Genomic DNA, 13668 nt, shown 5'->3' with positions numbered 1-13668 from the left:
TTGCTGGCAGTTAAGTGGAAAATCGAAATCAGGACGATCCCTGAATGAAGATGTGGGGGATGAGGATTGTGAGAAAAAACGCAAAGGGGCCTTTTTCTCTTGGTCAAGGAACAGGAGCACGGGGCGGTCCCAGAAGAAGAAGGACCATGGTGACCACGCCCATGGTATGTGGATGTAGACCATGCTGTTCTGAGTGGGCGCTCGGCTGCCATGGTGACATGAGAGGCCATGGTGGGCAGGCAGAGATACAGCAAGAGCTGTCTGGAGGAACAAGGAAATGTCAGAGCTTGACTATGCAGCAGAGTTGGGATGAGCAGGCCTGCTCGAGAACCTCCTGGAGACTCCTTAATGCAGAGTGTTTGGTCGACTGGGATCCTTTCCTTCCTGCTATGAAAGTAACAGGTGCTTCAGTAGAAAACTTGGAAATTAGAACCAAGAGAAACAAATACAAACATGTTATATATCTCATGACCAGGCACAGCTTGTTGCCTGTGCCAGTGAATGTGCACCAGCCATTGTGTTGGTGAGTGGGCACTGGGAGATGGGGAGAGTATCCCATTCAGGCCTCTATACCTGGCAGACTTGAGGAGGATTTCAGTGGAGCTCAGACACTCACTTGGATAAGTATGGGGTCTGTAGATTCCTGAGAGGCCACTTGTTCAGGGCAGGTCACTGGATCCTGGAACCTGAGTGTCAGTCCAAGTTGGCACAGGACAGTGTATAGGCCCCTTCATGGTGCGTAGGCCAGTCTAGATTATAGTTGGGACAAATTAGAGTTGGACTGTTGGCTCTGAACAGTGTCTGTGAGGAAGAAGATGGGAAATGAGTCACCAGTACAATGGGCAGCCAGCTGGTCTTCTTCAGACCCAACACAGCACTTGAAGATTGAAATCATGGCTCACTTGAAGACAGGTCCACACAGGGACATGAGACAGGGCTATACAGCATTGCCGTCTGCTGTCTGGGACCTGACAATGCCTTGAGTCTTGCAGGGCCCCCACAATGGTGACCTACTTTGACCTTGGCCTCTGATGTGAGGGGGCCTTTTGACTGAACCCCTGTGGAGCAGAGTGGCTCCTGGAAGGGCTTTGGTGTTTTGCTGTCTCTGTCCTTACTAATATATCTTTTCAGTCTGAGGGGTGAGGTAGGGGTTCTGTACTGAGTGAGGGCATGTGAAGCTGTGGCTTCTGATCGATCCCAGTCTCTCCTGTCTTTCAAGATGCCCTTCATGCCAATGGAGGCCTCTGCCGTCGGGAGTCCCAGGGCTCTGTGTCTTCTGCAGGGAGCCTAGACCTGGTGAGTGATCACCTCCTCTATTTCTAAGGGTCGCAGGCTACACCTACCAGCTGAAGTCCGGGTGAAGTCATAACAATCTAGCATTTGTTTCGAAAACAGGGTACCAGGATTGGACACTGGCCTGGATCCTCTCAGGCCTCAGGGTTCCCAGCCCAGGGTTCCTAGGGCATCGTGAGACACTGTGTAGTTGGTGGGGATGGGTGCTGTGTAAGGTCTAAAATTAGCCTTGAGTTTATTTCTTGAATTCCTTTGTTGTGATGTAGTTAAGAGCACACAGTATGCTTTGAGGCAACGCTTTATCTTAGGGTTGATGCCTAGGCGTCCTGTTGATTCCAGCTTTCCAGTGTTTGTGTCTGCTTGTGGGGTCCTAGGAGCTGGCCTTTTACTACTTACGAGCGGTACCTAGTTCTGCAGGTCTCCTCAGGGCACCCTACTTGCCCTGCTCTTTGCTAATGTGCTATGAGGAGATCTGGGTAGCATTTAAGACCTGCTACTGCCTCAACTCTTGCCTGATAAGAGTTTTGGTTGTCAGCACTATAACGTCTGTACCTGTCCATCAAGATGGTTGATGGTAGATGGTTATTTCTTCTTTCATTACTCCAAATACCCTGTCAAGGCCACCGTGAGTCAGTTACCTATTGCCACCAATACCCTAGCTCAGTGTTGGGAAAACGTGAAGTGCCTGTGCCTGTGTCAGCTGGGTATTAGTCCTGTCCTTGGGGCGCCTCATCTAAGCCTCCAGTCCCCTAGCCTCACAGCTCACAGGTGACTGTGGTATATGGCCAAGGGCCAAACCAGTGGCGCCAGTCGGACCATGTTTTTGTCGCCATCCAGTGGCCATCTTAGGTTCCTCCCCACGGTGACCAGGAGGTTAATCTGGGAACTGGCTCTACCCCTTCTGCCAGGTCCTCCCTGGGTAGGTTCCAAGGCCAGGGATGAAACAGCCGCTCCATGGGAGAAGCCACACCGATTTAGGAAAAGGAGTCCTTGGGTCATTTCTGCAGCCAGTCCTCACCCTCCTGGCCACTTTCCTGAAGTAATAGGCAAAGAGATTTTTCAGACACTTGGGGAAGCTGTAATGATAATGAGATAGCAATGCCCTTGGGACAAGCATGTAATGCTGTAACTGGAGGGGTAAGGACAGCCTGCAGGCCTGTGGGCAGTTCATTGTCACAGCCTTGGGTTCCCAAGGTAAGGTGGATCCGAGCAATCTGACAGGACAACAGCCATGCTTCAGTTACAAGCCGTATAGCTACCATACTTGGAGAGTCTCAAGCCCTGACCTCCAAACCCCACCACACCATCAGCTTTGGGGTCAGAGAGTGCCCTGTGCTGGATTCCGAGTTCCTCTGTGTGTGGGACTGCACGAGGGACAGACAGGTTATTGGGTCCATGAGACCAGGCAGGCTGACTCTTCCTCAGGACCTTACCTCTTGACACTGACACTTTCTCCCTACCCTACAGTCAGAGGCTTGCAGGGCCTCAGCACTAGAGAGAGATAAGTCTGCCAAACACTGCTGTGTCCATCTCCCAGACGGGACATCCTGTGTGGTTGCTGTAAAGTCCGGGTTTTCCATCAAAGAGATCCTGTCTGGATTGTGTGAGCGGCATGGCATCAATGGGGCTGCTGTGGACCTCTTCCTGGTGGGCGGAGACAAGGTATTGTGCCAGGCAGGAGTGAGCCACCAGTGTCCTGGCCCTGTCTACTCCCTTCCTCCTGGCCTTGTTAGTGGGCACTCCTGCTGCCACCACTACTACCCCTGCCTGTGGAGGCCCCCAGGGGGTCAGAGGGTGCATGGTAGCTCAGCCCCGTGTCAGACTCATTTTGAAACTGCCCTTTTGTTCTTGCAGCTGTGTGCTATTACATATCAAGCCCACATGCTCCCACGCTAACTCTGGTGTCTTTGTTCCTCAGCCTCTCGTGCTGCATCAGGACAGCAGCATCCTGGCCACCAGGGACCTGCGCTTGGAAAAGCGTACTTTGTTTCGGTAAGAGAACAGTGTACAGGTTTCCAGAGACTTCAGAGCCTCCACACTTTGAGCCTCAGGACTTCCGTGCTAATCTCTGTTTTTTACCCAGGGAACATGTACTTGTCCCACAGCGGGCCATGAAAGAATGCCAGTGCCCCACCAGATTCTAGGCAAAGGGGCAGGCACCTCACACCACACATGGGCTGGTTGGCACTAAAATCATAGTGGAGAAAGAGGCAGGAGTGTCTACCCAGTGGGCACCTGGCAGTAACCTGACTGCTCAGTCCTCTATCATGAAGGTTGAGAACCACATCCCTCAACCCTGCTTTAAATTACAGAAGGGCCTCATGGACATGCTTCCATGTTCAGGGAGTGCTCCTTACAGTGTGGGCTGAACTGCCGGGGCCTAGAGCTATGGGATGCTGCTGTGTTGAGGAGACCCTTGAGATGGGGTGGAGCCAGAACTGGATGTTTTGTGAATGTTTCCCTGCTCTTCTTCCAGGCTGGATCTCGTTCCAATTAACCGGTCAGTGGGACTCAAGGCCAAGCCTACTAAGCCTGTCACAGAAGTGTTAAGGCCGGTGGTGGCCAAGTATGGCCTGGACCTGGGTAGCCTGCTGGTGAGGCTGGTGAGTGCCATTCGTAGTCTGAGCATTGCCCCCAGGGTTGGGCCCCACCTTGCCCTTCATTATGTACACTAATCCCACTTCATGTCACTGTCTTTCCCTAAGTTAAAGGACAGTCCCTCCTCTGCTGTCAAATATTTACACATTGTTCATATGGAAAGGGTGGATATTGGCTTCAGGTGAACCAAATTGAAGCAATAAACACCTTGAAACATCTCCACCATTTTCAGGTGTGACGAGAAAACAGTATAGCCAGTACCCCCTCAATGTGCAGTTTGCCAGGGCACAGGTCCCTGTCCCTGTCCCTTGCACTGAATGGCAGTTTCACATGCATTTGCACACTGGACTGCTCCCTGCCTGTTGTGAGAGGGTGTTTGCTGCAGGGGTGAGGTTGAGGAAGAAGACAGCAGACCATCCCTGCCCTTTCCTGCCTCCATGGGTGATTATGGATCGCCAGCTAGGATGGCTCTGGCCTTGAGGCAGTGTTGACTCACAGTGACTTGGGGATAGCATCTTCCAGGCCTTCCCCACCAACTTCATCCAAACTGTGACTAACAGGGCTTTTTGTTCTGGTACTTTTGAGACAGGGTTTCATGAAGCCCAGGCTAACCTTGAACTCCTTATCCTCTGCCTATATCTCCCAAGCACTGGGATTACAGGCATACATCACTGTACTGGGCTGAGATTTCAAGTATTCTTAAATTTTTAATTTTCCCTGAAATTGTCCTCAGAATTGTCTAAGAGCTTTGAAGTAAACAAGAGGAACCTACTTAATTATTCACAGGCTCAAGCTTCAGGTAACTTGATACTTCCCCACTGTAGGCTCAGTTTGGAGCTCAGAATCCGCCTGCAGAGGCTGACCTAGCCTGGCATCCAGGGTGCCTCCCTCCCCATTTCTACAGCTGTAGTAGTCTCCCAGGCAGAGCAAAACCACATAACAGAGGGGAAAACATCCTGAACAGAGCTAAGAGCACCTAGAGCTGCCAAGGTTTTTCCCTGTACCCTCCCTTCGGGGTCCCCCTCAGAGCAGTTTGGGACTTTAGGTTGGTCATCATGGAGACTATGAGCAGTGTTGAGACAGAAGCCAGATGAAGTTACTGAGTATTGACAAATGCCTATCAGTCTCTTTTTCTGGGGCTCAGAGTTCCCAGTTTGCCCCTGGGTTGTTCTGCCTCCCCTTTGAGTGAACTCTGAAAGACCTGCTCCACCAGCTTCTCAGAGTTCCATATTCCCACAGGTCAGCCAGATTGGGTGACCTGACCCCAGAGCCAGCTGCATTGAGGCTCCATTAAGCCTGGGTTAGTCTTACTGTCAGTGGCTGGGTTACAAGCAGCTATTCCAGAAAGTTGCAGTCTGTGTAAATGGTTCACTGCATCATCTCTGCCTGCAGAGTGGAGAGAAGGAGCCCCTAGACCTTGGTGCCCCTATATCAAGTCTGGATGGACAGCGGGTCATCTTGGAGGAGAGGGATCCTTGTAGAGGGAAAGGTAAGGTTGCGTCCCAGCCTGCAACTCAGTGGTCCAGTATTTGTCTCATAATCACACCACTGATCGACTGACGTGTCCATGTGACCCCTCACATGGCAATTTACCTCTCATGTGCTCAACGCAGACTCCTCCAGGGGAAGGGGCAGCAGGATTGCGGAAGGAGGACCTTGGCTCCTTGAGCATGTCTTCTCAGCTGTACAAAGAGTGGCAGCCCCTGTCTGCCACTCCAGGATGCTTATGTAGCAGAAAGTGCTAGAAGGTGCTCTTTTCTTTAGAGGCTTTTGTTGTTACAAAGCAGTGACCCAAGGCTAGGTTCTAGGTCTCTGGTCTTTAATGCAGTGCTCTGCTCTGAGATTTGTTCCTCGGGGTGAAACAGGCAGGGAGGAGGATGGCGTGGCCCTGTCCAGTGGGCACTGCACTGCATTCAGCGTTGCCTGCTGTGCTGTTTCTCCTATGTGGGGTCAAGGGGCCAACACAACTCTTTCCCACCAGTACCTCAACAGCCACAGTCCTAACCTGGTCAGTCAGTCCTGGCCAAAGCCTTGGGGTCCCATGCTATTCAGGGCACTGCCACAGGAAACACATAGGATAGGCACTTTCTCTTAGAGTCCATAGGACTGTCTGGGTGGTTGGAGAACTTTCTAGAAGCTGCTGAGGAGGGATGATCTGGGTGGTAGTCTCTTGTGTAGAGCTACTCCAGGTAACTTTAGGTTTTCCCCAGGGCTTGTGCCCAAATGACTCCTGCGGGCTTTATGGAAGCAAATCCCTTAGGGTCTGGGAAGAAACATAGGACTCCATCCTATGGGCACCTAGCAGATGTGGGCTCTGTGACCTGGGGTACAGCCCTTTAGTCCCTGTCTGTTTCTGCCTCTTTACCAAGGAGATTTCTCCTTCCTTAGTCATCCTCCACTCTAGAATATGATGCACCCCGGCCCTGGTATGGGTGGACTGAGCGCTATCTGGGCAGCTTCCACAGGGCCAGCAACTAGCTTTGCCTGGTGGGTTCTTAGCAGCTTCCTCCAAGGCTGGCAAGTAGGTCTGTGTACCAGTGAGGGGAGCTGCAGACTTACATGGTGCTGTGGACCAGGATTCTGGTTAGCCAGACAGTGGTCCTCAGACTCAATGCCACAGAAGCCAGCTACACCCTGACAGGCGCAAAACAGGGCTTAATGTCAGATTCTAAAGGAACATGTGTAGCACATGGTGTATGGCATGAGATTTTCAATCTCAGCCTCCCAGTGTGCCAGTAAATGTATAGACCTCCCTCATGTCCCTGCTGCATTCTCCCAGCTGCATCGCATAGGCAGAGAGAAGCTAGGCTCTGGCCTATGTGTGCATGTTAGGTAAGGGATGGAGAGGGCCTTTGCTCTCACAGAGCATGGCAACTTGTGTTTATTGTTCAGAGGGCACTGTGAGCCCTGGTCATAAGCTTGTCTCATGTGTTTAGTGTCCACAGACAAACAGAAAGGTGCTCCTGTCAAACAAAGCTCAGCTGTGAACTCCAGCCCCAGAAACCACTCGGCTATGGTAATTTCCCCTTCCGCCTGCCCCACACTGTCCCTGCCTCTCCCCCATGACCTCCGCCTCTTGGGGCTCCTTGTGCCTGTAGTCGCCCGTCTGGCTGGCTGAGGCTCTGCTCAGGATTGTGCACCTCCCCCTGTGGGTGTTTGTCCTCATGTCCCTTTGGGGTTCTGTCTCCACTTTGCTATGAACTTCCAGCCTTTGGTTTTCTTTTGTCCTGGGTGGGTAGGTGGGCCATAAATGCTATTGTGTTAATCCATTATTGGTATTGATTTGCAAAGTGTGTCTAGACTCGCTGTCCATGCCTGGGCCCCAGGGCCCTTACTGTACTTGTGAGTGCTATGTTACCATGTGCTGACATGTGGTAGAACTTGACTTTCCTTCTGATGCAGGGAGAGGAGAGAACACTAGGCAAGTCTAACTCTATTAAAATAAGAGGAGAAAATGGAAAAAGAGCTAGGGATCCCCGGCTTTCAAAGAGAGAAGAATCTATTGCAAAGATTGGGGAAAAAAAATATCAGAAAATTAATTTGGACGAAGCAGAGGGTATGTGTACTTTTTAAAACTTCCGTGTTTTCCAGTAAATGCACAGTGCGGTCCTTAACCCTGCTCTGCCCTGTCTGTAGCCTGGTCCTTGTACTGAGGCCATTGGTGTAGTTTCACTAGCGCCCCTGTTAGGAGGGAAGAGCCAGAGGCCCCCCCAGACACCAGCAGCATTCAACCAGCTCCCTTCCCCCACCACCCAAACCCTGACATGAGCTGGGGCCCAGCTTGGGTGGAGGCAGGAGCCGGTGTGAGGGAGGAGGGCAAAGTCCTAGGCCTGAGAGGGTTTCGGGTTTGCTGAACTGTGTTGATCATGGTGGCTGGAGAAAGGCCTGTTCTGCCCTGACCCAGGATTTCTGTAGGATACCCCTGGGCCTTGGGGGCCGTAGGGGTGGGATGTGTCCCTTACCCTAGAACCTTTTCATCATAGAATCATTCAATGTCTCCCTTGGGCTGATCACTAAGCAATTATAAAACACGTACACTTTGAGTGTGTGCATTTCTGATAACCACTGACAGCAAAAAATGTCTGACTCCTTATGGGTTACAGACAGCCATTAGGGTACTAGAGAAATTTTAGACTCCTATGGTTTAATGGTGAACTTGAGCCACATTAAACATGGCCTGATAGCAAGGAAGGCTCTGGAGCAGGCAGGTGCCAAGCCCAGAGTGCCCATTCTGGCCCATGGGCTGGGGAGGTTCAGGTAGGTCAGGAAGGCATGAAGTACCTCTTCCCCTCAACCCCAGAGCACCACCTTCTGTGCAGATGCAATGAGCTTGGGAGCTAGGTGGATCTCAGGGCTCTCCATTCTACCCAGCTAAGGCTTTCTCTCAGCCTTCCACAGGCTAGCCATCTCCTGACTTGGGTCTGCAGTGCAGCTGGGCCCTGGCTCTGTCGTACCCTACTCCGGCCATTACTTACACCTCAAATTCATCTGTGTTCAGGTATAAAGGGCCCCATGTATGAACAAAATACATGTCAGAGTACTAGCAGCATCCTATGGAGTGCTAGCAAGCTTGTTGCCTACGAAGTAGAGGGGTGTTTTCAGGCCCAGGCCTGACAGTGTAATTTTCAGGGGGGCTGGCAGCCAGACTTGGCCTTGGCTCTGTGGGTGGAGTAGTGTGGCTAACACATACCTTGCTGATTACCAGTGGTGGCTCAAGGAAGCAGATGCCCCTGGTAAGAGTGCATGGTGAGCTGAGGCGTGCATGCATCTGTCAGTCTCTCAGACATGGTCACTGTGGGTTTTCTTCCAATAGAGTTTTTTGAGCTCATTTCCAAAGCTCAGAGCAACAGAGCCGATGACCAGCGTGGGCTGCTAAGAAAGGAAGATCTGGTGCTGCCTGAGTTTCTTCGCTTACCTTCTGGTTCCTCAGACCTCGGCTTGTCCAGCCCAGCCCCGGTCAAGGGCTTTAGCAAGAGAGCTGTTACAGGCCTCGTCCAGGAGGGAGCTGCTCAGACAGAGGAGAGCTACAGCGACAGCCCAGCAACCAGCCCTGCCTCAGCCCATAGCCCCAGCTCAGCCTACAGTCCAGGCTCCGCCCACAGCCCGGGCTCCACCCATAGCCCCAGCTTGGCCTGCAGCCCCCCTGGGCCTCCTGGGACCACCCAACCTGGAGAGAAGCCTACAAAGCCCTCCTGTATGCCCACTGCGCAGGAGGGTCCTACACAGGCCTGGAGGAGGCTATCGCCAGAAGTGGAGGCTGGGGGCATCCAGACTGTGGAGGATGAGCAGGTGGCTGACCTGACCCTGATGGGGGAGGGGGACATCAGCAGCCCCAACTGCACACTGCTACCGCCAGCCCCCATACCCCAAGACACACCAGGACCTCCAAGACCAGGTACTTCCAGGTTCTGACTCTGCACCCTTGATCTGTCCTGCTTACTGCCCACGGCTGCTCCGGTCCATGTTTAATAAAGGGAACCCTGAGGCAGGCAGCCCCTCCTTACTTCCGTGTATTGAAGCATTCCGAGGGATGGCCCCCTTCTCTTGTATTTATGGGGCCTCTGTTGCCTTCTCTGAAAAGAAAGCAGGTGGCAGCCAAGGTTTGGTGTCCCTGGGAGGGTCGCTAAGGCTCAGGCAGGTACACCATGTTGAGCTGTCCCTGTGAAGGTGCCATGGGAATAGTAACCCACATCCAGTGACACCTCGTGCAGGCTCAGGTCTGGGTGTGGATCTTGCCTTTAAAACCTCCTTGTTGCCATTTCAGTGTTTTGGCTTCAAGATGGAAAACAATAGTATTTGTCTTGAGCCAGTCAGCAAGGGCTCCATGCTGACAAGGACCAGGGTTCTCAGTGTCAGCCAGGACTACTGACTCTCCCACAGGCTGGTCTGTGTCCTTGCACTAGGCAGTCACTGCTGCTTGGCCGCTCACTGGCTGGTCTCAGATGTGCCAGGCATTTCTCTTGGTGGAACCCTGAGGTCCAGTGTTTGACCAAGTGCTGGGGATGCTACTCTGGACCCACCCAGAGCACTCCTGATGCCACACAGTGCAGATAGGGCTTCAACAGCCACAGTGCTCCGCGTCCCCCGCCGTGACAGTGACGAGCCTTTCGGTGCATGTTTCCTGTTGTTCCTGTCTAATGCCTGGCTGTGACCGGCGGCAGGCAATGTGGGCGCCTGTCCAGGCCCTTCTTCCTGGGCCTCGATGCATGTTCCACATACACTCACACATCTGGGCACTTGGGAGGGCACTCACGGTAGGCTGGACTCCACAGCCCCACCCAGTGGGGATCCACCCTATGAGGAAGCACGAGGTGCCTTGAAGTGGCCCTGCGTGCATGCTTGAGCACCCTGCCATGCCATACCTCTCCTCTCTGCTCCTCCGTAGCTGCCTGTTTACAGTTCTACCTGTGTTCTGACTCTGTTCTTCCGAGTAATAAACTCTAGAACTCATCACTGGACTGGCTGAAAACTCCTTTCTTCCTCATTTGAGAGTGGGTTTTCTCTTTAGGATTAAAGTATAGATGAATCCTTCTACATTTTAACCATTTTGGAGAAATTAAGTAGATTTACCTTAAACAAGCTTTTTAAAAATGATTTATTTTTTAATTTGTGTGTATGAGTGTCTTCCCTGCATATGTGTATGTGCACCACATGTGTGTCTGGTACCCCCAGAGGCCATAAGAGAGTGTTAGATCCCCTGGAACTAGAATTACACATGGCTGCTAGCTGCCGTATGAGTGTTGAGAACCAACCCAGGTCCTCTGCAAGAGCAGCAACTTAACCCGTGGGCTGTCTCTCCAGCCCCAAACATCCCTGGCTTTCAAGAGAGACCATTCCCTTCCCAAAGTCCTCTCACATGCCTGCCACGCACACAGCTTTGGGGTAGGAAACCAAAAGAGGAGGTTTAAAAGTGAGACTAGAATCATCCCCTGCCCAGTCCTGCCTCCTGGCAGGGCCTTCCCCGTCCCAGGCCTGTGCTCTCCACAGATGCTCCTGCCATTGCCTGGGCACGTCCACCATAGACAGGTGAGTAGAGCAGAGGGTTAGTTCCTTAAGCCCTGTTTCCCCCTCTGGGCTGGCTGTGGATCCTGTCTCTGCTCACACTGGTCAGATGTCGGTGTCACAGACGGAGTGTGAGTAGGCTGTGTAGTTTGCCCACGGGACACATGGACTGTGCACCCTGTATGGTGCCTGGCCAGGTGGCCTTCGCTGGCATGCCCTGGATGTGCTAATAGGACAAGAGCAGGGGTGATACCAGACCTGTAAAAAGTAAGCCTCTGGTGCCAAGGAGGCGGGGAAGCGGGGCCTTTGGACTTTGTCCTGGAAGAGAAGATAGTCGAGAGGGACTGGGGGGGCTTTGGCTGTAGAGCATTCATTCATTGTGGCTCCCACCAGCCAGTCCCCGGTATCACCCGAAGGCTGTAGGCGCTAACTTTTCCCATTTCCTGGAGGCGGTGGCTCCCGCATGGAAGGAGGCTGTGGGGTATGGTTCCACTGTTCAGCTTGCTCTCTGTATGTGGGGGCGTGCCTTGCTGAATGGGACTGTTTGAAGGCTGGAGAAGGCTGCCTATATAAAAGAGCACCCTTAGGTATACACGCTAGGGTCCTTTTCTGCCCTTCTGAGAAGGGGTGGCCAACTGACTGCCCGTTTTGGGGGTCTGAAGGCCCCACATCCACCCAGCTATTTCAACTAATTCTATGAGATAGTTTTTAGGGATATGTTGGCAGCCTTGGCCCTACAATTCAGTGAGAAAAGCACTGAAATGTGTAGACACTTTGATGGGTGTGTGTGTGTGTGTGCGCGCACACACACATGTACCCACAGCTACATATGTGCACATGTAAGTGTCTCTATGCACTATTTCATGTATATTTGTGTCTTGATAAAGGAAACTCCAAAATACCCAAGTTCTTTCATGACAGGGAAAAAGCAGATGAGTGTCCCCAGCCTGGGAGGACTCCTGCCCAGCTTTCCTGGAGGGCTGCTCTGTGTTTTGTTTACAAAGACATTGCGAGGGAAGCAGGGACCTGAAACAGGGCCTCCCAAGCAGGAAGTTCCTGCAGGCAAGTGTAGAAATTGCCCCTCACTGTTATGTGAGTTGTCTTGATCACTCCTGTCTGTCCTGTATTACTACTGTCTATTTGCTTGCCTGCCAACATGCTGGGGGCTTGAAGAGGGCCTCTGGATGGGGTGGCGTATGGGTCAGCACCTGAGTCCTGTCCTGTACCTCTCTGAATCCTGGGGCAGTGTGCCTTGAGGACACTTTGTTTCGAGGAGGAAAGAAGATTTGCAGAAGTGAGCTTGTGGGGATGGGGTCTGAGCTGAGAACCACAGTGCAGTCACAGAGCAGTCTCCTGCTGTCATCAATGCAAGAGCCCCACCCACCTCAGTCCTCTCCCAGTGCACGCAGCCAGCAGTTGTGTGGAGCCTGGGGGGGGGGTCTGCTTCTCTTCCGAGGGGCTGGACTCTTCTGCTGCCCCTCTCAACACCATGGCTGGACTATAGTGCCACTATCCTACCTGTTCTCCTAAGGTCTCTGCCTCTGCCTGCCTGTCCTTCACCCTCTGGCCACTTGTGATCACAGCCTCAGGAGGCCAGACTCCGGTCTTGGCTAAGGACAGATCAGTGAACCCCTCCCAGCCCATAGTGGATGGCTCCTGTGGATACCTGGCTGGGCTGCCCAACCTCAACCCCAGACCCACAGGAGGTTCCCAAGAAATAGCCGCTCCAAAGGGCTATAAAGGGCTGAGCCCTGATCCCTTATGGGAGGGACCTTCACAAGCCAGGAGCTTGTCATGTGGGGGTTGCCAGCTCAGTTCCCCACTACAACTCTTCACCCTCCTGCCTATTTATCCAGAGGTGGCTGAGGCTTGGGACTACGTCCTGTGACAGTTCCTCACCCTAGAGGTAAAGATACCGTGACTGCTGCTCAGTGACCAGCAGTATCTGTGTCAGGGTTATCTGCCTACCCTAGCCTGGGTACTTCCCCATGTCCTGCATGCTGTCACACACACTTGCTGAGCTTGGAGTGAGCACGCACAGCCTTGCTGGACTCAAGCTTCATCTAGACTGTCTGGAGGAGGCATTTCATCCTTGGCAAGTACCATCCAATTCTATTCCCATGGCTCCCAGAGCACCTCTCATATCCTCAAGGGAATTGTTCTGGAAGCTCAGCCCTCATTAGGCAGAGATCATCACCCCTACGGCTTGACCCTGGTAAGTTTACCAAGTTACCATGGAAGCAATCTGCCAGAGGCCACCCCATCTGGTGATAGACTTTGTCCAGTGTCTAGTACCAAGTATTCCTGTTGATGCTCAAGACCCTGGACTTGTATGTACTATTCCAGATGCCAGGCCTGGGTTACAAAGGTCTCATCCTCTGGCCTTGCTCACTTCTGCCCCCTCATCCTGATCGGCCCCATCCACACCCCCTCCAGTTCAGACCCTCCCTAAGCCTGCTGACTTCTTGTCAGCCTCGCTAGGTACCATCCTCTAAGCTCCCCTGTTCCCTGATCACCCATGTACCCTGAACCACTGTCCACTCTAGCCACAGGCGAGCATGTGCCCAAAGCCCAGGAGGTGTTTGTAGAATAAGGAACTGTAATCAAGCCTGGCCTATCACAGTCCTGATCCTGAACTGGGGTCTTTGTGAAGGCAGACAGTGGCCAGGTGTCACGAGCCAGAAGCAACACTAAGTGATCTCTCCCACTGGGAGCCAGGAGTTGGCAGGCCCCTGTGTGAACTGTGGAATGGCCAGGATGGGGCCCTGGCCTCTG

At 52.7% G+C, this 13668-nt stretch overlaps 1 protein-coding gene across 3 annotated transcripts in view; it reads left to right on the top strand.

Annotated features, from left to right (window-relative positions):
- Positions 1–13668, top strand: part of Rgs12 (regulator of G protein signaling 12) — a 90628-nt gene that overhangs the window by 73249 nt on the left and 3711 nt on the right. Inside the window, exons 9-17 of one of the 3 annotated variants that reach the window (XM_051200378.1) lie at positions 11–164; positions 1220–1296; positions 2761–2955; positions 3212–3285; positions 3770–3896; positions 5284–5380; positions 6828–6907; positions 7294–7447; positions 8705–9286. In XM_051200378.1, coding sequence (XP_051056335.1) covers positions 11–164; positions 1220–1296; positions 2761–2955; positions 3212–3285; positions 3770–3896; positions 5284–5380; positions 6828–6907; positions 7294–7447; positions 8705–9286 — 1540 coding nt within the window. Of the gene's footprint in view, positions 1–10; positions 165–1219; positions 1297–2760; positions 2956–3211; positions 3286–3769; positions 3897–5283; positions 5381–6827; positions 6908–7293; positions 7448–8704; positions 9287–13668 lie in introns of those variants that run through there. The other 2 variants (XM_051200380.1, XM_051200379.1) reach the window with 2 other exon arrangements.

This window comes from Phodopus roborovskii, unplaced genomic scaffold, assembly GCF_943737965.1.
Source record: "Phodopus roborovskii unplaced genomic scaffold, PHOROB, whole genome shotgun sequence".
Taxonomy (NCBI): Eukaryota; Metazoa; Chordata; class Mammalia; order Rodentia; family Cricetidae; genus Phodopus; species Phodopus roborovskii.
Note: the sequence above shows the minus strand (reverse complement) of the source record. Positions and strands in the feature narration are given on the sequence as shown.